Source organism: Empidonax traillii, unplaced genomic scaffold (assembly GCF_003031625.1).
Source record: "Empidonax traillii isolate 1590-97213 ecotype Southwest subspecies unplaced genomic scaffold, ASM303162v1 scaffold507:size695108, whole genome shotgun sequence".
NCBI lineage: Eukaryota > Metazoa > Chordata > Aves > Passeriformes > Tyrannidae > Empidonax > Empidonax traillii.
Window position 1 is genome coordinate 629,111 of NW_020955700.1, and position 27,380 is coordinate 656,490.

Genomic DNA, 27,380 nt, shown 5'->3' on the forward strand with positions numbered 1-27,380 from the left:
CCTTTTTGAGGTTATGGACCTGAGGGAGGACAGTGATGCCTCACATCTGAATTTCTCCTTGAACTCATCACGTCCTGAAACGAATGAAATTCAGCCTCCTGCTTCACACTGCGTCACCTTATTCTGCTTTGAAACGTGAATGAATAAATAAATAGTAATAATAAAACAACTCAGTAGTGGAAGGAATTGCTTGTTTGGGGGGTTTCTTACTGTAGGGGGCGGGGTGCAGCGAGGCAAAGAAATCTCCAGACACTTAGTGAGGAATTGAGAATAAACCGCCACTGCAGCGCGGGGCCGGGGGGCTCCGGATCGGCTTCGCTGAGCGCCAGCGGGGGATCCCCCGCGCTCCCCACGCGTTACTCGGTGACAAGGAACAGAAAAGAGAGAAAGCGCCGGAGCCCTGGCAGCCGGCGGCGGAGGCGTGGGGCGTGTGAGCCGGCGGGACCGGGCGGCTGGCGGCGGCGGCAGGAGCAGCATCAGCAGCAGGAGGCCCTGCCTCCCTCCCTCCCTCCCTCCCTGCCTGCCTCTCTCTCTCCCTCCCTGCCTGCCTCTCTCCCTCCCTCCCTCCCTCTGCCGCGGTACCTGCGCCGCGCGGCCACGTGAGCGCCACATCAGCGCCGCTCCGCGCCTCCAAAGTCAGCCAGCGGCCGCACAGGGGGCAGGCGCCGGCCGCGCTCCTCCTTCCCTTCCCTCTTGTCCCTCGACCCCCGCTACCCCTCGGCATCCCGGCCCGGCCCGGGGCGAAGCCGGCCCCGGCTCGGGAAGATGCTGCAGTCGCTGGCGGGCAGTTCCTGCGTGCGGCTGGTGGAGCAGCACCGCTCCGCCTGGTGCTTCGCCCTGCTGGTGCTGGGCTACCTGCTCTACCTGGTGTTCGGCGCCGTGGTCTTCTCCTCGGTGGAGCTGCCCTACGAGGACCTGCTGCGCCAGGAGCTGGGCAAGCTGAAGCAGCGCTTCCTGGAGGAGCACGCCTGCCTCTCAGAGCAGCAGCTGGAGCAGTTCCTGATGCGGGTGCTGGAGGCCAGCAACTACGGCGTCTCGGTGCTCAGCAACGCCTCGGGAAACTGGAACTGGGACTTCACCTCCTCCCTCTTCTTCGCCAGCACCGTCCTCTCCACCACGGGTAAGGGGAAGGCACCGGAGGCCTTCCGGGGAGGCCCGGACCCCCTCAGGGCCGCCGCGGAGATGGAGGGGCTGGTTTGGGGGCAGCCGGGGCTGTGGGAGGGGGGCCGAGGCCCGCCGGCCCCCGCACGTCCAGGGCCTCGGGGACGGTGCGACCTCCGGCCCTGGGCGTGCGGGGGGCGGCGGCGCTTGGGCTCCCCAGGAATCGTTACTTCCCAGACTCTCGCGTGTGAGAGGCATGTTTTATGTAGGATGCATCACCAGTATTTGAAACCCGCCCTAGTTCAGCGTTAAGAGTCAAGTTGTCAGATCCCCCCCCCCCCCCCCCCTTGAAATCGTGCCCATCTCTTTCTTTGAACTTTTAACTTCTTTTAGGGGTGTCTCCTGTGTGTTTCTTTCAGGCTGAGTTGGGGGGAGAGGGGGAAACTGCTAACCGGAGCCTACTGATGAAGTTAAACTTAAGTTTTATATTTTACTGTCAATTTCCATTTAACGTTTGCATGTAAATAACTGAATGATAATGCTTATTTTCTTCCAAATAGCAGTTTTCAGTGGTGTCTTGAAAAGCTTGAGGAAACATTCATCTGACTATAGTTTTTATAGACACCTATTTTTACAGCAGTCGGGTTTCACATAAGAGCATAGTGGACAGACTTCTCCTAAAGGATGAGTGGAGGCGTTTGTGCTGGGAAGCTGGGCTCTGGTGATTTGAATGCGGCTCACTGAAATAAATAACAAAGGCTTGTCGAATAAGAAAAGCGTTAAAAGAATCACCCTAAAATTTGTCCAACCAGAGGGCTTTGAGTCTTGGCAGTACATTGATACTACTATAAAAGATGCACTGTTTCTTTTTTTTTTTTTTCCCTTCCCTGCCCCCGAGTTAACACTCCTTCTATTATGGGAAATGTAATCAAAATATATTAATAATGTCCTTTAATAATTTGGTTACTTGATCTTTTTTGGTGCTTCCTAACTGATTTCAAACAGGCAACGCTTGTCGTGTAAATATTGCTATAAATAGTTGTCATTGAGTCTAGAGATTAGTGTGTCTGCTTGTTATAAGGAGGTTGTGTTTGTAAAAAGTAAACCAGGGTTATGGGTGTTCATGCAACACCTCCCCCTCTGCATCTTAATAACTAGAGTTAAAGTTTCTGTGAAGAAAGTGACATGCTTGTAACAATTAAATGCTCTCAGTGAATAAATTTGTAAACATTAATCAACATACAGTAATACTGTGAGTGGAAAAAACATGGAATTGTGATAATACTTCAGCACTCAAATTTTTACTTTCCTTTTATTTTTTTCCTTTCAGTAAAACTGTAAAGCACTTTAAACTTAAGGTGCTGAGTTGACCTTATGATTCTTGTTTTCATTCCTAATCAGTTACACTGGCTGGTACTATAAAATGTAAATTATTTTGTCCAAGAGCTATTTTTGTATTCAAATTATTTTTTTCTATTATATAGTAACCCACTGTTTTAAAAGAAAAAGGTATTGAGAAAGGTCCTGCTTTTCTATTCGTTCTTACACAGCGTACTGCATGTAACTCTCTTTTTTTTTTTTTTTTTTTAACCAGACAAATCCAATACACAATCCCTGCAGTTTATTATTTTTAAATCTGGCAATATTGATTTCAGAGATGAATCAATCAAAAAATGTTCACAATGAGGACAGTGGGGGTGGGACTGAGTTCGTAACACCTTAGTACTGCCTTATAATACACAGCTGCATGTTTGAATGTGTTGAAATTCAGTAATGCAGTTCAGGCAGGGATATCTCTTCCCCACTGCTCATCTGCTTGAGGGCAAGGCATAACCTGGCCCTGCATGTGTGGCTGACTTGATCGTAGAGGCCCTACAAGAAAAGAAGATACAAGGTACTGTTGTCCAAATGGAGAACCTAGTAGAGAACTCCACTTAAACAGCATATCCTCAGAAAAGACAGAGGTCTGAAATGCATGAGTTAGCCTTATTTCTGTCAGTTTCATAAACTAAAGTTCATCTAGTCATCATTGATGCAATAGGTCAATATTATAGATCAAATGGTGGTACTTCCTTCTATGTCTAATAGTCCTTTGCGTTATGCCCTTTTTAACAAGATCTGTCCGTTTCTTCTATTATGTATAGTCTTTGGCTGCACTTGATTCCTATCTAATATAAATAACTTGTACAAGGTAGACAAGGATAAATCCAGATCAATATAGTATGACCAACACTTATTCAAATTCTCCCCAGAGCCTGCAGGTTTCTGGGGAGGTACTTTTTTTCCCTCCTAATTATCTCTGCACCTGTGTGAGAAGTATTTCAAGACTCTTGAAATGGCCATGAAAGCGGAAGACAAGCAGTAGAACCTGCCTGGTCACTTCAAACAGCTGTTCAGAAGTGTTTGAACATTCAAAAAATGCTGTACTATTACAAACTGTGCACCTGAAATGCCCTCCCTTTACCAAGTACAGTAAGAACAAAAGCAGAAAAGAGAACTCTGGTACTGGTGGTACCAACTGAGGGTTGCTTCTTGTGCATAAGTGAAATTGCAGGGAGCACCAGGATGTTCCATATGTTCAGCTGACTGAATTTGTCATTCATCATGTAAAAAATGCACACCTACCCCTTGCACAGAGGACAAGGCTTCTTTCATAGCCTTTTAGTTTTCTATATAAAACGTGTAGGGAAAGTGTTTAAATATAGCATCCCTGACTTCACTTGTTCCTTCCTGTCCTTATTATATTCTTTGGCTTCTTACTCACTAGAGAAAATCCTTGAAGAAAGTGATAAAGTCAATTAAGAATTTGGAAAAAAATCATAAATGGAGGGAGTTTGCAGAATAAACACAGTAAAGGCAAGTTGTTACTTGAAAGCAGTTTGTGTTGCTGCACACATGGGCTGTCACAGGACTGTCACAAGCTGCCTGAAGGACGGGCAAACAAAGGGCAGTGAAATGGGCTGGTGTTAAGGCTTCAGCAGACTGTAGAAGTGACGGGCAGCAGGTTTCTCTTCTAAGAACTCTATTCCTCCCTACACAACTTAAGCAGTCACACAGAAGGCCATACAAGCCATGTGTAAGAGAAAACAATTAGGTTGTTAATAATTGACAACATAAACACTAAGACTATACAACTGTGGGCATTTAAATAATGTCTGTCTTGGAAACTCTCTGTGATTATGACCTTATACATATCTATAGTTGTCGCTTGTCTCAGTGTTAGAAATCATCGTGCTGACGCAGTTCTTTCTGGTTGGCTTTTTTTGTGGGGCCATCTGTACTAATGTCTTTTATTTCTAACAATAAAAATCAAGTAATTTTTTGTACTCTTCTGGGTGGTGTTTTCACTACTCTTGGCAATGTCTAAGTTCTTATCCCATATTGGTGCAATATGGAAATACTGCACTACATGAATTGTAAGCAGAATGAAGTAATTGAAGAAATTGATATTGGTTAGTATTGGCTGTGTTGCAAGATATGAAGAGTACAGTGACTTCTTTTTTTGAAGAAAAATAGATATAGAAGGATAGGAGATGCTGATACAGGAACTTGTGCCCTGTATTTTTATGTTTGTTTTTGTAAAGAGTCTTCTCAATGCAAGGATGTCCCATGGCACTTTACGCAAACAGACCATAAGTCTTATTCTGACTGTCCAGCTTTGAGTGTTTTTGCCTTCATCTGAAACACAAACGTGGCTGTAGATCTCACTTAATATTTGCATACCAGAAGGATGCTGAGAAAGATCCTTCTCTGTTGTGATAGGGTTGGCAAGATACCCATTAGAAGGAAGCTAGGATAGGCTTGTCCTAATTTAGGGATTTGCAGAGGAAGGGTGAGAAGTTGCATCTTCTGTGATGGCAGTGCATGTTTTAAATCTTTTGATTAAGGTTAGGTGGTCATTCCTCTGAGACACAATAGTCAAGACAGTAAGAGAAGAGAACTGTTAGTATTCAGCCACTTCCGAAGTGTAATAATTGTCTGCAGGATGGTTCATGCAAAGCAGCATCTTCTCCAGAATTTGGCTTGTACCGGTTTCATTGTTGGTGCTGAGGATGAGTGTATTGTGCTCCACTGCGAGGAATGTCCCCCAAGATCCATGATGTACTCAATTCAGGTTTCTGCTTGCTGTGTTCTGAAGAGAGTACGCAGTAGTTGTAGATAAATGCTGACAGTGGCTGTTAGTTTAAAAGTGCTTGGTTTAAGGGCTAATAAAGAAGCAACATGGTTTTCAGGGTAAGTTTTGCATTCATGTTAAATAACTTATAGGAGTCTTACCAGCAAGCAGTATGAGGAGTTAATGCATATATCATTTGATTCATAAGGAATTCTGTTAGGTCTGACTCTCATAAGCATTGCTGCTGATGACTTGCCAGAGAAAATTAACTGTGCCTTTATTTCTGAAAAGTAACAGGCTGTTACTGTGGTGTTGTGCTGGAGTAAGTGGACATACTGCAAAGGAAAGTTCACTACAGATCTTAACAAATCCATGGAATATGAGGTAGTGCCATGAAAGCATCACAATGGAGCATTGCAAAGACATCATAAGATGTAGTCTCTTACAGTAGAACTCTCAGATAGATGAAACTACCTGGGTCTCTCAAGCCTTATGGAAAAATGTGAATTTGACTTAAATAGGAAGAGGATAGTTCACAGGGGCTTTATGGAAAGCAGATTTTTTTTTTTTTTGTCTCATACTTGAATTCAATGTAAAATGCATATTTTATGTTGCTGCTGTCAGAATATGTGGGCTGTGTCCCTGGTGATGCCTGTAGTATCTCATTAATACACATCGAATAAATACATTTCATAATTCATATCAAATGTATGTCTAGAGACCAGTCATAAGATTCTCCATTGCTTCTTATATGAAAATATAGAAACTTTGTGATGGATTAAACTCAGATTGGTCTCACTCCTGACTCCAGCAGAAAACTGAGGCTTCATTGTACTTTTTCTTTGATAGATTATTTAAATTGGTGTGATGAATGGCAGCTATTCACCAGGGTAAGGATGCCAAGCTCTGGGAACTTTGTTTCTCTTTCAAGAGTTGTTTATGGCTTGAAAACAACATCTACAGGAAAAGGTAATTTGCTGTGGATGATCTCAAAGGCAAAGCAAAGTTGTGCTCAGTCCTGCAACAGAGTGGTTTTTATATTGGAGTACTTCTAAGAAAATCAAAGGAAATCAAAGGATGGTAAGATACGTTGAGAAAGATGCCAGAGAAGAAGGACTACATTGAGTAAGCCAGTGTTTGGATCTGAAGCCAAGTGTTTGAAGGCTACAGGATGTTCTGGGACAGGGTAGTCACAGCTACTGTCCCCGAGGCTGTTGGCCTCCAGATAGATCAGCAGACTGTCCTGGAACCACTTGTATTAAGCAGTATAAACACGAAGTCAAGGAGTCATTCTGTCTGCCTGAGTGCCTGCTTTCTTCTCAGGGAGAATTCCTTTATTTTATACTCCATGGAGCAGCACCGGACTTGCTTCTGTCATATTTCAATCTGGCCCCAGGGTTAAGATGCTGGCTTCTGAGATGTGGGAGGTTTCAACTGAGTTTGACTTAATGTTATTTTCAGGACAAGGATTTGAACCAGGGTTTTCTAGCTGTTTTTAGGAAGAGGAGACTAAAAGACTACTACATCTGGGGAGGTTGTAAAAGAAGATGAGTATGTATGAGCTAATACAGAGAAAGTAGATTGGATGCTTTTGTTATCTCTGCCTTACAACAAAAATCAGGGGAATGTTCAATGAAGTATTAAAAAAAAAAAAAAAAAAAAAAAAAAAAAAAAAAAAAAAAAAAAAAAAAAAAAAAAAAAAAGAACAAACATAAAAATAGGGGCTTAAGTTAAGAAAAAACCCAAACCAATCAATGAATCCACAAAAAACACAAAGCAAAACCTAGCAAATGCACCAAAAAACACAAACCAAAAACCTGTATGTGTCAAAAGCAATGATATAAACTTTTTAGGAAGGATATTAGGCTCTGTGCTTCAGGACGCAAGCCACTCAGTTGCCAGAGCTGACAGTTACAGATTGGTCACTTTATCTCTTGTGTGCCCAGGACAAAGGTCTTGTTTTCTCCATTGAAGCAAGCAATAGAGGGAGGAAATCTGGGTCTGTCATGTCTTGTGTTCCAGGCAGGGTGGTAGTTCCTGGTTTCTCATGGGACTGCAGCAATCAGCTGTGCCAAAATCCTGCTTGCACTTGCTGTAACAAAGGATGTCAAGAGTCACTCTAATCCAATATTTGTGGTTTACGGGCAATGAGGAGTAAAAACCATCTCCTGGCAGAAACGGGATATGGCATGGAATAGCATGTTTAGAGCAGTGCTGGCTGTTCATGGATGGAATGTCTTTCTTACAAAATCTGTCCTCAATTCTTTGTCATGTGGTTCCATTTGCCTTGCTAAATTTAATCAGTGATGAGGAGCTCTCCCAGCAGCTCTCAACAGGTGAAGGGCTGCAGCTGCTGCCTCAGCAGTCCTTCTGTGTTAGGCCTAGGGTAATCCTTCCTGTGCTGAAACGCAAACACCCTCTATCCCTCCCCCCAAAATAAATAAAGTGTAATCACGAAACAAGTCCATTGAACTTAGTGTGATACACAGAGTATAACTGGGATCAGTTACTGGTGTTCTGCCTTGGCCTTATTAATTGACTGTTTTTATTGTAAATGTTTACTTTTACTATTTCTCTGTTTTTTCTTAATTTAGCTGTGTTGCAATTATTTGCTGTTTGTCGTAGATGAATTACATGGTCTCCTGTTGCTCTGTTATTATTTCTAATCACTACTCTGATTTTATTCTATGATATTTACATCTTTATTGAAAGAAAGAGAGTCATCTGCCCCCAAATTACCTTTCATTAAATATTTTCTATTTTAATCCTTTTGTAATGCTGAAATTTTGGTGACTATTCTAGTGACCCGGGCAGATGGAGCTCGTTAGCCCATAAGGCAATCCATCTACGTCCTGAGGACCTCGCTGCCACTGTCCAAGCGTGCTTGGCCCCGGCAGATGAACCTCAGGATTAAAGGGTGGGCTCAGTTCCGCGCACACTGTGTCTCACCTAAAAAAATCCAATGCGCAGGCTGGAAGGTGGAAAGACCTTCCCCGGTTCTTCGTTCGCGAAGAGACTGGCCATTATTATTATTCTAGTGACATCTACAAACCAAATACCAAGCTAAAAATCACGTACATTCTCAGAGCGGGACTTCTGAAACTTAACAATCAATTCCTGACTATTGTTTAGCAGGATTTTCACTTTTATCTGAATGTAATTTAAAAGAAGTCTTCTTTTAAATCTGTTGTTTCTCCTGTTTTCATTTATTTGTTGGCTGGTTTTGTTCTTTCTTTGTTTCACTTTGGCCCAATGCATCATCATTTTAATAATCTGTAGAGTTTTTTTTGGATACAGAAACATCATAATCTATGGAGAAATGTCTACTTTAACCACTCCTCCAGGTTAATTATAAAGTAGGCTGCAAGCTGCTTTGAAACCGTATGAAGACCAAATTATTTTTTTGGCATATGCAGAAGTGGAATTTTAGCAATTTGAGAAAAGTTAGGACTCCTATGACAGTTTGGATGTCTTTAGGATTAAAGAATAGCAATAAGAAGTTTCTCAGGAATTAGCTAACTGAATTCCTACTGTCCCTCTGGTTCTGACATCAGCTGCTTGAGAGTTATGATGTTTGTACAAAATTCAACTGAAGACCTAGTGTAGTTATAGATGTGACCCAGAGGACCTGTGAGAAATGTGTCAGTTCACTTTTTTCACTGAAGAACTTAGCTGAAACAGATTCTTGTGAGGACAAAACAGCAATGTGGTCCTGGTTAAGAGCGGAACTTAAAGAAGTGAATGAAGCAAAGCATTTCAAGTGACTGTGCATCAGGAAAGTGTCAGAGTGCCTCTTGGAAGAACATATGGATTTTCTTTCCTTTGGAAAGAAAAAGATACACATTCATCTCTGAAAAGAGAGTACGTGAACTTCCTTGAAGGAAAAGCACATATGAATCAAAGTAAAACCCCAGCTGTCACCAGACCCCGAATGTTTACTAACTGATGCTTCCTAAGTACTACCATAGTCTAGACTCTAAACTGATTCTGTACCAGTTGTTTAAGCAGCTTCGGAAGTTATCACATCATCTTTGAGGAACTGGGGAAATGCCAATGGGAAAGCAGGGAGATCACTTAGGCGGAATTCCCTAAGGAAGGAGGTTGGGCTGGGAAACAGGTTTTGCCAGTAGAACAAGCCAACCCAGCCTTTTGAGTACTGCTCTGTTTATGTGTGAGAAAGTGAGGCTATGCCCTCTGACAAAGTTTCATACTATTTGCTGGGAGAAACTTTACCAGCAGTATTCTGTCTTTCTCCTAAAAATTCTGAGTCCAGACTGTTGTTACGATTGGATTTTGTGACTTATTTTCTGTGTAGTAGTGGCTGTATGATATTGCTAATTGTAGTGTGTTGAAATGACTGTAAAAGGAATCCTTTGCTCAACTTTACTGAAAATGCTTTTAGGAGCACCTTGCTTATGAGAGAAGGCTGAGAGAATTGGGATTGTTCCGCCTTGAGAAGTGAAGGTTCTGGAATGGCCTATTCCAGTACCTGAAGGGAACCCATAAGAAAGTTAGAGAGGGCCTTTTTATAAGGACATGTAATGATAGGACAAGGGGGAATAGCTTTAAACTGAAAGAGGGTAGGTTTAGGTTGAATATTAGGAAGAGATTCTTTGCTGTGAGGGTGGTGAGGCACTGGCACAGGTTGCCCAGAGAAGTTGTGGCTGCCCCATCCCTATAAGCATTCAAGGCTGGGTTAGATGGGACTTTGAGCAACCTGGTTTAGTGTAAGGTGTCCCTGCCCATGGCGGGGTGGGTTGGAGCGAGATGGTATTTGAGGTCCCTTCCAACCCAAACCATTCTATGATTCTATGAAATACATACTAAAACTACAAGTGTGAGAAGATTTCTCAGCATTAGGAGGCAACGGTGATCTTTCAGGGGACCTCAAATGATGCAGCGCTCAGCAGAATGGGACTTGCGTATGATTTAATTTTAAAATCTGTACTGAATTTTCTGTTAAGTGACACTTGGTCTATTACTTTCTGTGTTATTTTGAAACTACTTGACATACTATGAACACATATTTTACTCGGTCAAGCTTTTAAAATGTGATTGGCAGGCTTAGACATTGCAATGTGCAGTATTAGTGCCAAAGTCCAAAGGCAAACTAGAGTAGGTATCCTCCTTTGTTTACAAGATAGTTTGAAAAGTGGGACATTACTTTAGAGTCACCAAATGCAAACACAGGATCTGATTTCACCTCCTCCCTGATAGGCTGAAATCATACTGTATGTGGCTTTAAAGAAAGCTGAAATGGAGAAATACCCCTTGTGTTCAGGAAGTAGCAACATGTCCAGAGATCTGCTAAAAACTTAAATAGCTTGGTTGTTTAACTCACAGGGACTTCATTATAGAAGCTTATACATCTCCCTTCACAAAAGGGGGAAAGAGCCCTAAAAATTGCTTGTATTTAAGATTAATGTGAGAAGGCCTTGGTATCTCTGCTCTTTATATTATTTGAAGTAGCTATTTTCCCAACTGTGTGCTGTATAAGAATAACACAGACCTTTCCCTTTGAAGCCTACAGCCTAAAGGAAATGAGAAAACTCTAAAGAACTTCTATCTCTTTGTAGAGTTTTGGAAGCTCTAGGCTGTATGATTTACTAATGGACAATTAAATTTTAAACAGTTCACAGCCTGTCTTGTTACTTATTTATAGACATAACATATATTGATGGTTGGACTTGATGATCTTATCTTAGAGTTTTTTTCCAAACTTAACAATTCTATAACTTTATGGCCCTCATGGCTATATTTTTGATAAGTATTGGAATGCTGACTTAGCACCATAGCAAAAATTGATAAGGCTCAAAGATTTATAATTGTTTTACTATTTGAAAGTCCTAGCTACTGTAAACTGTAAGTGGTGCACAGAAAGTAACACAAAATGCTGTAAATAATTTGAATGATTAGTATTTAGCAATGAAATTAGCAATGAAACTCTCTGATGTGAGGATAAGAGGTTGTTTAATTTACTTTTGTGCATTCATACATCTGTTGAAAAATCCAACCTGGCTTGTGGTCCACTGCTGCAACTCTGGTTGGGCAATCAAAGAACCATGAACGCTACATGATACTGCATTGTGTGAATCAAAAATTCACCTTGATAAGAAAATAGGAAATCTAAGGCTGATCTCAGACCTTAGATTTCGGCCTTAGTTTATTACTGAAGATGTTATGCATTGCTATAGTGCAATGATAAGTTTTTATCTTTATTCAGTCATATCAGCTGTAGGTACCTAGTGAAGCCAGCTGAATGTTCAGGTCAGGTTTTCTGGGGCAACATCCTCCTGACAGGATTTTGTACGCTGCTTCAAGGAGAATGTCATTTACACTAGGAGTTCTTACTAGTCATGAATCTCAGCCAAAGCAAAAGATAGAAGCTCTCTCAACATCTCAAACAGATGTTTGAACTCCAGGTTTTAGCCTTGCATTATTCCACGTCCTTAGATGTCATGAGAAAGATGGTGATAATCTTTCACATTTCTGGAACACTTTATCTGAAGATCTTGAAGCATGTGCATACCAGAAACTGCTTTACTGATTAGTGCACTTCTTGTAAGTTCTGCATCTTGTGATATTACAGTGACATTTCCGTATGTATTTTACAAAAGGGTAAACTCAGACAAACAGTGGCGAAAGGTCATGTGTGAACCATCAGTATGGCTGAGAATAGGAGCTTGTGAATTTTTTCTTGCAGTTCTCCACTCCTGCTGCTAGGCAGTGTTCCCATACAATAAGCTGATTTCCTATCCTGCGGGGGCACTTCAGCATGCTTTTATTTTCTTGCTTTGGATGTTCTTTTTTCTTTTCCTTTGGTAATAGTTTTTCTGCTCAGCAATATTAGAGAAAATTGCAGCTACTTGAATAAGGAATTACTGAAGCTATATCAAAGTGTGCAATGCACATTTCTGTATCTTTCCTTCAGTGTAGATTCCAGAAATATTGCCTCTCCCTTCTAGGGAATTGTTCAGTTGTGTACTCTGCGTAGCAAATGAACTACACGCCAGTTAATACAGCCCACGTAACTGACCAAATACATGAGTAGCCTTTTTGAGAAGAAGGCAGTATTTGCTCTGCTTTAGTATGTTGGATGCCTTTCTTTGCCTGTTAAATGTTTGCTCAGGGTGTTGTAAAACAAAATGGGCAGAGCCTACCTAACAGCTTTGCCAGCGGTAGGAAGATGTCTTGGATTCCTGATTCTCACCTGTGGTCCAACCCTGTGCTAGGTCTGTTGCCAGCTGAACCACAACAGTAAGCCAAGTCAGTTTGTCAGACTGGAAGAAACATTCATTTCCTGGTGGATTAGTTTGCTCTGAGTTATTGCATACAGGTAAACTGCAACCAATGCAAAAGGGGGTAGATACACAGAGCAATTTTTTTCCTAGCAGTAACTCTGGGTTTAGGTTAGGTGTTTCATGTAGCAACTTGGGAAAACACAGGAAGAGTCAAAAATGTACGGACAAATTAACAACAGATAGGAGCTGGCAACCTAAGAACATGTTTCCTGTAATGATAATGTATCTGACAATTGCTGCCTGTCCTTTGTAAAGGAGCATTATTTCAAGCAGGATTAAAGTGTCAGCTAGCAAAGCTAAAGAACTTAAGAGCTTTGTTAATGTAGATGTCACCACTAAAATGTTTTTATCCCATGCATCCCAGGTGCACACATCTCAAAGGGAACCTTATTTTTTCCTGCTGGGTAACTAGTGTTATGTGATAAATTGCATTGTCTTTGAAGTTTATGAGGAAGTAATGCAGTCATACCACTGTAACTAGTTTACAAATTCTGATAATTCAAAAATTACAAGAAACTGGATGCATTCATAGGACCTGACACTTGCAAAGAAATCTATCCCTTGTCAAGTTGTGTTAACTATCAATTTACACATTGCTGCCCAGGCTCATTGATGAATCTTATCTTGCAATTACCACCAATTTTACATTCCTCTTCCCTTTTATTGAAGTCTGAGAGACACCATATACAGCATCCTGTTTTCCTTATAGAGTCACAGGTCATATCAATCCAGGCTTTTTCATGTTGTTTATGGTTTGCAAATGTAAGCAGGAGGTGTTGAACATGAAACCTCAGTGTGATTCAGTCTTGGTAAGCATTTTTGATATGTGTGCTGCCTTACTAGAAAGGGATTTAAGGAAATGGGACCCAAAATCATTGGTCAGTTTTGATGGTCTTTTACTGACATGGTGGGTACAGAATTGTGACTGGAGAGCTGGAGTATTTTTTGATTGATTGTCATACTGATTTAATGTTGCCTGCTTTTGTTTTATGCAGGGCTGTCTTATTCCATCCTGAGATATTAGAATTATATATTTTCACTAGGAAAATCATCCTATAGTTGTAAGACTTTCTGGAATTGTCAGCTATCCCACCAAGAGACATTTTTCTAACAAACTGAAGAGAGGTTCATTGTTTTAAAACAAATTGCCATAAAACTAAAGAGATACTGTGTGGTTTTCAAACACTGTATTAAAGTTGCTCTGTGTGTGTCTTTTTTGCTGGCTAAATGTCTTGTATATGTATTTTACCTTAAATGCTACATCCTTATTTATTTCTAAATAACTTCTAGATAAACAAAATCCTCTACATTTCATCTGATTGTGAACATAAATAGTATGTGCAACTACAGTGCTGTTCTTTTCTTTTCCCTTTATTTCTTGGTAGGATATACAGTTGTGATTATCCTGGGTATCCTGATTCCAGTGTAACAAATCAAGTTTATGTTTCCTGCAATTAGTATTTGCTGTGTGGGCTGCCCTAAACATGTGAATGATTGAATATGACTAGTGTATCTATAAAGTTTGTTTATAGTTCAGTAAACTAGTTCTCACAAGAGTTGAAGTATTTCCCCACTGAGTTTTGCAAATTCATGTTCTATTTTGAGCTTGAAATTGTGATTATATTCAGGTGGGCTGTATTCAGATGGCAGAACATCATCAAGCCTCATATTTAGGACTGTGACTGAGAGTTTAGAGTAAGCCATCGCATCTTTCAAACTATCTCACTTTGGCCCTTGTGTAAATATTGTCTCCTAATCTATCTTAACTATTGTTTTTAAGTTAGAAATTACTATTCCAGATGGAATATAGTCCTTTCAGGAGAGGCTGAGGGAGATGGGGTTGTTTAATCTGGAGGAGGCTCAGGGGTGACCTCATCACTCTCTACAACTACCTGAGAGGAGATTGTAGCCAGGTGGGGGTCGGTCTCTTCTCCCAGGCAACTATCAGTAAGACAAGAGGGCATGGTCTTAAGCTCTGCCAGGGGAGGTTTAGGTTGGATATTAGGAAGAAATTCTTTACAGGGAGATTAATCAGGCAGTGGAACGGGCTGCCCGGGGAAGTGGTGGATTATCCATCCCTGGAGGTTTTTAAGATGAGACTGGATGTGGCACTTAGTGCCATGGTCTAATAACCACAGTGGTAGTGGATCAAGGGTTGGACTTGATCTCAGAGCTTCTTTCCAACCCAGCTGATTCTGTGATTCTATGAATATGCTGTTTGTAAAAGTGGAGTGTGTTGCACTTCAGTTCTGTGCATTTTTATTAGTTGCTTTAGTGATTTTTTTTACTGTCTGTTCTGCTTCTGTTTTGCTTTGCGTGCTGTTGAATTCTTCATGTTACTGAGAATAGGTATTAAAACAGAAGACAATAATAGGATTTATTCACTTGCAAATGCATTATCATGTCTGATTGATTTACATATGGAATATTGAAATATCTTACAAAGATAGGGAAGGACTATGTGTCTTCCTCTGCCAAACAAGACAGCTGATGCTAGTAATTTCCCTGAGTTCCACATGTCAAATCGATAACAAGATTAGATGTAAATATTTCTGTTCCCCTGCTGCCTCTAGTAGATAACGCTTTCTTTCACATGAAGCTGCATTTTTATGCGAAGATGCTGCTTACAGATTTGATTTTAACTCCACAGCATGAAATGGCCTAATTTTTTAATGTTGTGTTATAATTCCTTACTGCCCACAATACAAGCTTCATTCACTGTTTTCATGCTCAGTTCTTTCTGATGGTGCAATAAAGCAATTTTTGTTTCAAAGTGGAGGTGGGAAGCATACTAATTTGCAGCTGGTAGTTTCTTTTTATTTCCAGATGGTAGGAAGAAAAACTGTGGCTCATTTCAATGTAAGAAATGATAACAAGACTAGATAGGTATTCTTCACGAATTGGATATGTGATTAAAACCCTGCAGTAAGTGCCACTGCAACACATTCAAAGCTTTTGACACGTCCAGGGGTACATTTGGGAAGGTAACAGGTGCGAATTATAAATTTTTAGAAACCTCCTTCTAATGAACTGTACCAGGCTTCAAGCAGAGTACCACAGTGCACAGGTGCTGGGTTCAGCAGTGGCAGCTGGCTCATCCCTGTGGTACACCGTGCATACACGAGGTCTTTCAAGTTGTAGAAGGCAGAAGTAATTGATAGAACTTTAAAACCTGTTACAAGAAAATTGGAAGGGGTGTGGAAAGACAAAGTTGCAGCATGAAATGAATTCATGGTTCCAGACCTTTTCTGGAAAAAAAAAGCTGTACCTTCTCCCAGTCTCTTCAAAAAGTGTGTGTCCTCGGAGCTTCACTGTGAGTTAGATGCTATATATGTCTTAGCTGCTAAAAAGAGTTTTTCCATAGGTACAGACTGCTGTAACTGAAGACAAAAATCTGGATATGTAAAATATTTTGTGAAAGATATATCATCTTTATGCTGCAGTCAAGGTGAAAGTCTCACCATGCCTTTTACCAAAGAAATGAGAAGAACAATATCAAGCTACTGGTTAAATCTAGTCAATGATGACATTTTCTCTTTGCCAAAATATTGTCCACGTTAATTTTTTTTCCTATTTCAAATATTTCAGGATGTGATTCTCGGGATCTGCAGTTCTGTGAACTGCAGAAAGGCTTGTACCTGCCCTGGTTTCAGCTGGGATAGAGTTCATTTTCTTTTTGGTAGCTGGTACAGTGCTGTGTTCTGGATTGAGGATGAGGATGAGAATAGTGTTGCTAGCACACTGTTATTTTAGTTGTTGCCCAGTAGAGCTTACTCTAAACCAAGGACTTTTCAGTTTCCGATGGTCTGCCAATGAGCGGTTACACAAGAAGCTGTGAGGGAGACAGCTCGGACAGCTGACCCCAACTGGCCAAAGGGATATTCCATATCACAGAACACCATGCTCAGTGTATAATATTGTACATCACTTGCCTGTCTTGGTTTTTATTTGTTTCTCTCTCCTCTGGATTATTATTTTTGTTGTTATTATTTCTATTATTATTATTATTATTATTATTATTATTATTATTATTATTATTATTATTATTATATTTTAATTATTTTCTATTATTAAACTTTTCTTATCTCAACCCCTAAATTTTATTGTTGTTCTTAATTCTACTCCCCACCATGAGGGAGGAGTGAGCAAAGGGCTGCATGATACTTAGTTGCTGTCTGGGGTTAAACCATGAGTGTTGTCATATACCCTTGAATACCTTGAAGCTGGTGTTGAAGTTCTTAGGAAGGTTTTTAAAGAACCTATTTCTTTGATTGCTTGTTAATCTTCATGATCATTGGCTTTAAAAATGCATTATTGCAGGCACGTTTTTTAATTCATGCTGCTGAACATACCAAAGATGAGTGCAAAAACCCTTAACAAAAGACCAGCACAAAGCCTCATCTTGTTTTCTAAAGTTTGAGAGGTCTAGAAATAAAACTTTCCTGATAAAACTAATTCACATTTCTCTTTTATCAAATTTAAGTTTCTGAGACTTACGTAGCTTGTTATATTAGGAAACATTCATAATGAAGTAGTCTGTTGGTGGAGCCCCTACTTTGGTACAGATTTTTTGACCATCTGTTGCCTAGCAGGCAAGTAAACCAATAAAAGAATAATTGGAATATTCCTGGCTGAATTCTCAGAGGAGCCCTCAGGAAGTCTCACCTTTCTTTTGACCTGTTGGTTGGGTTTTATTCAACAGACTTTTGTAATTTTTACTTTTTTTCTCTCCATTGCAAAATGAATCTGAGATAACAGAAAATAACTGTAGAAACAAGATAACAGTTTCTTTATTTATGCTAAATCTTTGCTAGAAGCAGATCTAAAGATGTGTTTTAGATAGGTATTTTTGTGTATTGGATAGGTATTTCTAGAAATGTGCTGTTATAGAGAGGTCTGTGGGGGAAGAAATAGCCCAACACCAGTTGGATCCTGGTTTGATGGCAGTTTAACCCTTATAGGATCTTAAATCCAGGATGACACTGAGGAACCAATTTCTAGTATAAAAACTTCAAGTTTAAAAAAAAAGTGCTGTTAGCTTTTAAAAAATAATGAACCTGAATGGCAAACCCAGAAATTCGTGTATATCTTTTGAATATCATCTATGATAGAAGTAAAGCCTGAATGCTTTGCCACAGAGGTTTAGCAGACCTCTGCCTGCTGAAATCACTCCTTGAACAACACTGAGAACAGGAATTCTTTAATGACACATCATTTCAAAAAACATGACTGAGGTTGTCAGGGCCCTGTGGGAGTATGGGTCCAACCCTCAAGAGCGTCATGTCAGGCTGAAAGTTTAGCGTGTTGCAAACAAAAGGAGCTTCTCACTGGACAGTCTGGTAGGAGCTGTGTAGCTTACAGGCAGAGTTTGAGAAATCTGCTCTTGCATGATAAGTGGGAAAGCTTTGCCTGCCAGCTGAGTGCCTGGGGAACCCAAGTGCTTCCTGAGGAGAGTGTGTCCTTTCTGAAGGCATATTTGCTAGCCCTGGGATGGAGTATGTGCCTCACCTGGAGACAGTCCACCACCCTGTCTAACATGTGGTAGGAATCTTTCTGGTTGGCAAGAAACGTGTGCTTTCATGTAGACTGTGCTGGAAGGGTCTGATAGTACCCTTGGGTTGATAATACCTGTTTCACTCATACATAATGTATCCAGGCAGGATTAGCAAGATCTGGTGTGGGCAGTGGCATGAAAGAATGCTATCGTTTTGCAGTTGAAGTTACTATCTTTTGAGCTGTATTTCTCTCCGATACTTTTGTTGAGAAGAGATAATACTGCACCAAACACTCACTGATAATCATCTCAGTTGTGAACGGGACAGACTAATTTCTGTACTTAAAATTTTATCAACATTTAGTTCCTGTGCAGTGGATTCTGTCTACTCTTTTGCTACTCTGGTAATGAGTACTTCGTTATACGCACCCCCCACACCCCTCCCCGGATCTCAACTGCTGATACGGGAATGACTTCATCATTAGCATCGCTGTTACAGGGTTGTAATGTTATTCACTTACTTCATTACATAGTTACTGTGGGTAAATACTGTCGAAACCAGCAGTCGCTGTAAATGAACAAAATGTTACTGCTTGCTGCCATTCCATACACCCATCAGACTGTAGCCTCTGCCTCTGATGCACTTTACTTTGGTTGATGGTGTAAGCAAGACATGGATGATCTCTGTGACGAGAGGTAGTGTAGAACAGTATGGGGAGCTGTGCAGTTTAGCCACTCTGGCTGAGCTCTGCAAGTGGAGGAGGTGATGCCAGAGAAGAGCTGCTAACTTCAGCTTTGAACTCTGAAGGCAGCTGAAGTTTGCCAGATTTCTTGGCCCTGCAGTAGTGTTTTGGTTCAGATCAAGAGTACACTACAAATCATTTCCACTTCCCAGTTTGGTTCACACTTATGGAGCATACAGGCTGGACTTCTTTTCGATTAAACAACCTGAAGCAGGCACTCTCAGAGGGCAATTAAGGGTACCTCAATGAAGGGTACTGGGCATCCAGTCTTTGCAAACAGAGTAGAGCAAATCTGAAGCAAACTCTGGCTTCCCTAAATATAATGATGGATTTAGGTCCATGTGCCAAGTATTCCACTTTATGGATCAACATTTACTGTGCTATAATAGTGATGTAAACAAGACAACCATGCCATTCTTTTTATTCCTTTTTTTTTTTTTTTTTCCCCGTGGCTATACATTGCATTCCAATGGTCAAAATAATTGATTCTTGGCAAGAATTGGCAGATACTTGATCCTTTAAGTAATATGATCAAATACTGCTTTTTTTCATTACATTCAGATAAGATTTTTAGAATTAAGATCTCAGCTCCTGTTTAAACTATTTTTATGTTTTAAAGAACTAGTTTTGCCGACAGGCCAAATGCAAAAAAACATTTTCTTCATTGTGACATCTTGTAATTTCTCCTACTGCCTCTGTGGTATGTGAAGGGTATCAAAAATGATCATGTTTTGAATAGAAAATTACCATCTATAAATATGTAATTTCAAGGGTCCCTCTGCACTGACCGCATCTTTTCTCTTGCTGATTGAAATGACAAGAAGGTATTTGTACTTCTTTATGTTTTCTCACTTCAATTTGATTGAAAAATGGTTTTAACATTCATTTTTATATTACTGTTTAGGGATCATGAGAGCAGCTAACTCGCAGGTGGAGTGAAACAAAGCTATTTTTCAACAGTCTTCAAGAATGTGATTTTTTTTCTATTTTGAAAATCATGCTTTTATTTTAATCTCTACATGAAAGAAAAGTATAATAAATCATATGAAAGTATGTCAGAATTTGAAGAAGTAAATGAAAAGTTATTTGTAATTCATCCTAAAAATTTAAGATGACAGCAGTTTCTTCTGCTGCATAATTGGTACAGAAAAAAAGTGGAATTGGAAAGACATGCCCAGGCCACAACATTAATATTCCCACCTCCTATGCCTCATTTTTATATACAAAGGTGCACACAACCTGAATATAGTACAGGGTACAGAAATTTCTTCCTGAACAGATAATTCTCCAGCATTGGCAGTGAGGTTGGAACAAAGGCAACAACCATCTTAATGCATTTCCTAGCTGAGAAGAAAATATTTCTTGGAGATCATGGAAATGGGTTAATGGTAAACATGAATAATATAAGGATTTCTGTGCCATAATTTTGCAATTATTAGATGTTTTTTGGAACTTGGGAGTTCCCAGGACTACTAAGTTGCAGAAGGGGACAGCATGTATCACTCTAGAAAACTGGAAATGGACTTACAATAGCAAAAGAAGATACAGAAGTAGTTCTTATTATAAACAAATGGTACTGTAATTTTTCTCTAGTTATGAAAATGAATAGATATGTAATGTATGGTTTTATTTTGATCCCACTTTTTAAACTCATTTGAATAGACTTAATAACTAAAATAACTGAAAATAATATAAACAGTGGTGCGAATTATTGTGGGATGTATAAAATACTTTCATATCAGTTTTAGTTTAGTTTTATATCCTTATGTATTAAGTTCTAAATGGTTATTACATTTGTTTTAAAAATTATATAAAAATTTTTGTTAAATACTAAATTTTTAACGTGTTTCCATGCAGATAATTATTCTATTACTATAGAAGTGGTTTTCCGCCAGAAGTACCACTCTGTGCAAAGGTCGCAGTCAGTGAGAGCCTTTGCTGTCTCCTCATGTTGGGCTCCTGGAGAAAGCAGTGAGTTGGGATGGGCTTATTTCAGGAAAGGGGATGACTCTTCAGAGGACTAAGAACATAGTAGGAAGTTGGAAGCATTAATTGTGCTCCCAGTGTATGTTGAATTTATCTTTTTTTTTATTAATAGTTGCCGTGTTTTTTAAATGTGAATGTGTTACATGTCCATACATAGCTACACCCCCTTTCACACCAGTTATTTAAGCAGAACCAGAATATATAAGAACAGGTATTGAACATACCAAATGTCAGACTATAGAGTGAGCTGGCTTTCTCAGTGTATTCACACAAATATGAAAAAAGTGTGGCAGTATCCCTTGTCCTCATACAAACCTTTTCCCCTTTTCATTAGCATTCCCTTTTTCCAACATCTGTGGATGCAGATTCTAGCTAGGTTTCTTTGGGGAGCTGAAATATTGCTTCCTGTGCATGAACAGATGTGCCAGACTTCATATGCTTTGCAAGATATAAGTGTTCTGACGTACAGCTGTTCTGGTAGAAATTGATTTTGAAACTGGTTTTGAATACAGAGGCCAATATATTCATGCCTTGTTTCTTTGATTTAGATATTGCTGACAGTCAGCCAAATTACTCACACAACCTTATTACTAAACTGACTGTGTTAAAAGACATTTCAACCTTTCTTGGTGCAGTAGGTCACGTTTGTGAGCTGATTAGATGAATCATATATGAAATATGCTGGTCCTTTCCAGGGCGACTCCAAACCTAGCTAGCAGAACATTGATTCTGAGGAATCAGTAGTCTTCAGCTTTGATAACTAATGGTAGCAGGGAACAGTCTCAGAAGAAATCAAAACCATGTACCATTAGTAGATACATGTAAATCACTGTGTTGGAATCTCTTTGGGGTTTGTTTTTGTGTTCATTTGTTTGGTATTTTTGGAAGAAGCCCCTTGATTCTAGAAATTGGCAAAACAAAACAATTCTATTCTGAGAAGTGATTAGGCAAGATATTGTTACAGAGAAAGTCTGAAACTCATGGTTAATTGTTTAAATATGTTTTTACTACTTTTATTCTAGTGAGGTCTGAGGGATATGATATTATTAAAGAGAGCTGGTTCAGCACCATACTAAATCACCTCAGCAGGAAATTAAAACCCTTACTGGTGCTGATTGAGAATGAATCTAATGAATGTTTTCTTTAGTGTCAAAACTGGTTTAGGAGGTTTTTGCCACACCCTTAGTCACCTTCCTAATTGTGCTGGTGCAAGTCTTTGAGGGCTGTATTGTAAGCTTTTATTAGTGAAATGAACTCGGTTTTAAACAAATCTCCTTCTCCTTACTTTCCCTCTTTTTTATTTTCTTTTTTTTTTTCCCTTTTAAATGCAGATCATCATCTTAGTTTACAGCACCTAATCCTCTTGCTTTCTTTAATGCACATAACTTTGGAACAATAGAGTTCCATTAACTCTACTGAGGAGGTAGCAAAATGTAGCATCTAAATGGTTTACTCTGCTTAAAAATGCTTGTCACAGTGGAAGTTTTCCTCCTCCTTTCTGCCATATAGGGTAGCTTATCTCAGTGTGGCTGAAAATCTCAGATTTGTTTAGCAAAACTGTATTGGTGAACTTTTCCACTGTGTGTAACAGTGAAATACATTCTTCTTCATAAAACTGAGTCTCAAGTATTTTTTCGGTTTCAAGGAAGAGCATAGCAACAACCAGATTCTTTTACGACATGGATCTACTATCACCTGATATTTCCTTTTCATCTTAGAAGATAATAGACCAGTTAGGAAAAAGGGTGTTAAAAATAGTGGAAAATGTGAAAGGTTTGTAAAATTTAAAGTCTAGAAATTATGTAAATATTATCATTGACCATCTTCATCATCATATTCCAGTAAGTCATGTTATAATTGGGATGAATGAAAGATTTTTGCTTAACTCTAAAATACGTAGCACATGATTCATTTAATTTATTGGGATATTTTGAGACTATGAGCTGATTTAAAGGGATGACTTCTCTTCAAGGACACTGACTCAGACTAGCAAAGGGATGAGCACATTTGTCATGTTATGCCACCACACTGAGTTTGCATGTTATGATTCTGCCATCTGAATGGGTGTGTGGGGGAGGACACTGGATGTTCTGAGGAGAACCCTCTCCACACCCTGAGAATCTGAGAATCAGTGGTTCTGATGTTGCAACAGGTCACCTGAGGCCAGAGGGAGCAGTGGCTTGACAAAACTCCTAGTAGAAGAGAGGGAGAACAACACCTGTCAGAAAAAAACATGACACAAAACCTTTCACTGATTGTTTAATTCATGAAGGGAGAGGAGTGAGCTTTGACACTGTGGACAGTGGTCCCCATTCAGGGGACCAGCCCATGAGAACAGGCATGGATAGCTGATGCCCTGGGAGTGTAACAGAGGGGCGAGAGAGAGAGGCAGTGCCGCAACCTGCATACACACCTGCCAGGCTTCATCACCATAGCCTGGGAGAGGCTGGCCGATGGAAGCTTTCCGGGGACTGTGGCACCTCTGTTTGCCTGGTACTTGCCTCAGCTGATGTCAGATCCAACATTCAAACATTCACTCTTTGGAGCAGCCCCTGGGCACTCCTGTGTGGAAGTCTAGGCTGGGTTGTTACAACACAGAATTGTGGCACCTCTGCACTCTGGCACTAAATGTTCAGTTCAGAGTCCTGAAAGACCTGTAAGGCAGCCCCTGCCTCTTAACAGAGAGCAGGACCCATTAATGAGCTACAGGAGGGACTGAACTATGAAAAGGCAAAGCAGTGATAATACACAACTACTTAGATTTGTCAAAGCAGTATCTGAAAAGGATGAAAGGAGAAAACACCAAATGCCAACAAGTTCCAAGCTAACGCAGGATGGAAGAATAGGGTGCAATGCTCATAGGCATTGCTGGCTTTGACATAGGCTGTTATGATTTGGACATTGTTGTAAGTTACCTAGAGACTCTGGAAGAAAAAGTGTGATGATTCATAAAAATGGAGTGAGAAAATATATCTTACTGGAATAAATGAACGATTCTGTGTATTTATATACAAAGCGATCTAACAGGAACAATTAGACACAGGTAAGACAGAAGAGAAAATAACTAAAAGAGGAACTTGAACAGGAGGATACAACCCACTGGAGTATAGAAAAGTCATGACTGAGCCTTTTTAGAAAGATATAAGAGCAAAAGACTAACTTGAAGGACAGCAGATGGAAAATTTTTTATTGAATGCATAATTGAATTGTATAATTCAGCACCAAGATAAATGTAAAAAGATTTAAAAGTATTTTAAAGTATTTCTAAATACACATTTTTAGTATATGACAACATTCAGAATTACATCAGAACAGATGAAGACATTTTGTATATTTATGTAAGTGTATAATAGTAGAAATCTTTCAAGTAGTAAGAGAATAAATGACTTTTAAGGGAAAAATCCCCATGTGTGAACAGAAACAAAACCCAACTGCCAACATCTTGTGGGGTTTTACTCTTTGTATGATCAGTCAAATATTGTCTATCTCAAGACATTGAGCTTATTGATCTTATTTCGTTTGGCAAAATCGCCCGGTCTTGAATGGGTTCTTTTCTGTGATTCCTTGTTTTTGAAGGAACGATACCTCTAAACTCTGAATAGACAATAGAAGAGGTTATTTGTGGGTGATATCCTTTTATAGCTGCTGTCAGTGATAGTAACAGTGCTTGGACAGGTTGTCTTAGGCTGTGGCTTTTCAAAGGCCAGTGCTTTTAAATGGGTGATTGTTATTTTGGTATTTGCATTATAACAGTATGAAAATACAGCATTCAATAAATCTTGTCTGTCTTCATAATCAGTAATACAGTTATCAGACATGCTACATGGGCCATTTAATTCTGGTCACCCATAGCAAGTGTCCTTGATGGAATCAAAAAATGTCTTCCTAGTTTGCCCCCTTTTGGGAACATTCTTTTCTCATAGCAAAATAATACATTAGAATAGCAATTGTAAAGCTTCTGGTCATGGTGGGTTCCACTGAGAAGGATGAATGGACACACCTCCCTGAAGAGAGTACAGTACAAAGAAGCTGCAAAGAGGTGCAGGAGCAGAGATGGGAGGCAATACAGCACAAGTGTATGAAAGCAGACATAGCATATCTCCTGCCTCAGATCCATAATTTCCTCTCTTTTAAATTATGGCTATGTTGGTTTGTTTTTTATTTTTTTAATGACTTTTGTACAGTGATGACTAAGATAATTGGCATTGTTAGGAAAAGTCACATAAAAGCAATTGCATTCTGGGAAAAAATAGGAATCCTGTTCTTCCCATAGCCTCATAAATTGTGACTGTTATAGATCAAGCTTTTCCATATAATCATTCCCAAGCAGTGACTGTTTCCTGAGTAGCAAGCAAACACAGGTCACTCATCTGTTGTTTTTGGAAGATGTCATCTTATTACTGCTGGCTGAGGGGAGCATAAATTCTCTCCTCTCTCTAAAAATGTCAATGCTCTTTTAGAGTTATAGTCCCTGTAATTGTTAGCAATAGTTGAGGAGCAGAGTGTTCCTCCAGACTCAGTTCCTCTGAGTTTAGGTGCATACTGTGTAACATTAGTTTCTATCCTTCAGAAGGAAGAAAGAAGAGAAGTAACAGAATACCTCCTCCCCAAGAAATGAGCTTATTGCTGCCTGGGTCAGTGCAGAGGCTGGAATTAAATTGCCGTCAACCTGCACTTTGTGCAGTGATCCAATGAAGGTGTCAGAGATTGTTGTTTGTACGCATGCTACAGATGTTTGAGTTCAAATTAATGAACGCTTGGATTCACTGTACAGAGGAAACATATGTTAAATGTAGGAACCTGGAACTTGCAAGGGACTTTCTGGATCTGCAAGCTCAATTTCTGCTTGTCACATCTAGCTTTGTGATATTGCACCATCCATAAAGTTACCAAGCTTCATTGGGCTCCACTTTAACATAGCTGGGGTTTTTTCCCCAGTACTGGAAGTGGATGACTGCTCCAAAGCTCTTCTCTGAAGCTTAAAAACCTTTTTCTAATTTCTAGACTAAATCTATTCATGTTACCTCAAAGTTATATGTTTGTGTGGCACTATTGTTCTTCTTCATCCAAAGAATTTCTTTTCCTTCAGTAGTACTTGTATGCTGATGCATTAACAGGGAGATACTCTATTACTTTTCAGTCTACATTCAGTTATTCTGAGCAAGTCAACTGCTTTTATCTTCCTGTCATAAAATAGTCTCTATTCCTTGATGGTTGCAGTAACTTTTCTCTGCTCTTTTTCCAATGTGCATTTGTTCTTTAAGCATGGATATACAGAATGAGGTAAATTATTTCAAATGAGACCTAATCTGCATCTTACTTAAATAACCTATTAATAATTCTGCTGTACTGGAGATGCCTTGATGTGATGGAGCATTGCAGTTATGTTTTTTGTGTTTGTGTCACATGGGCCAGTTTTAATTATCCCATGATATACCAAACCCGCTCATCTTCTCTGCCAAACTTGAAATTGATTGTCTCACAAAATACTTTCAGGAAAATGAAGCAAGTGAGGCTGGTCCTTGTATGGATGTGAGATATAGAAAGATAGCAAACAGAGTAGGAGAAATGGTTAATTCTTGGAATGGTTAGCTCATTCCCCTAGGGAATGTCACAAGAGTTCTTCTTTGTAGACCTGTGTTGGGCTTGTGCTGTTCAATTTATTCCTAAGGCCTGGAAGAGGGAAACAACTGAGTTTACTAAAGACAATAATGCAATAAGGATGATGGAAGAGCCGCAGGGCAACTGGACAATAAAGTGGCACTTGAAAATGAGTGTGGATAAAATTTTAAGTCATGCTTGGAGCAAATCCAGTCATAGTTTCACATATGAAGTGATATGACTGGCACTGGTGGATGCAAGATCCAAGAGTTCTGATAGACAGGACCTAGAAAGTGTCAGCCTGGTGGTAGTCAGAAATACCAGTCAAATCTCCAGAATTATTAGGAACAGAGTAGAACACTTCTCTGCAACTTCATAAATCTGTCCGAACTGGTCTGTGCAGTTCCGGTTCTCTTATCTCAAAGCAGATAAAGCAAACAGAAGGTGAGCAAGGAAAAAAGTCATTAATCAATATGATTTTCCAGGGTTCAGAAGATGGAGCTTGGGTAAATTATTCATAATGTCATTGAAATTCAAATACAACTGAAATTTGCTGAAATTTCAGGTTAGCTGACACAGAGAAATTACACCTCACGTATTTCTTCTCCAAGACTTTCTACATTGTAATGATAAGATGCTTTGCCTGCCTCTCGCTGTCTGGAAGTGTCTCTATGCATCTTAAATAAAAAATAACATTTCCTTTTCTTACTCCTCTGGAATTCTTAAAAAGCAATGCTTCTATTGTTAAATTCATTAAAGTAGAGAGGAAATCTCTCATGTTCTAATAAAACTTGAAGGAACTTGCAGAGCAGACATTTTCAGAGGAGAGCAGGCAGAGGGTTTCCCAGGAGACCTTGTGGAATGTATGCCCAGTCTACTGCTGCACTGGGCAGACTGAGGAAGTGCGGAGTGAGCCCAGTTCAGAAATCAGAAGCAGCATAATCCTGTATGCACTAGGCTCTGCCTGGCCTGCTCAGGATAGCCAGTTGCAGGAGCTCTGGAAAATGCTTTGCTGTACAGCACTAACATAACCCAAATGA

General features: G+C 39.8%; 1 protein-coding gene across 1 annotated transcript in view; it reads left to right on the forward strand.

Annotated features, from left to right (window-relative positions):
• The first annotated feature begins 602 nt into the window (after positions 1 to 602).
• The window catches only part of KCNK1 (potassium two pore domain channel subfamily K member 1), a 34,249-nt gene continuing 7,471 nt past the window's right edge, over positions 603 to 27,380 (forward strand). Inside the window, exon 1 of the mRNA XM_027896655.1 lies at positions 603 to 1,120. Within this exon, the coding sequence (XP_027752456.1) occupies positions 766 to 1,120 (355 nt within the window). The 5' untranslated portion in view covers positions 603 to 765. The remainder of the gene's footprint in view (positions 1,121 to 27,380) is intronic.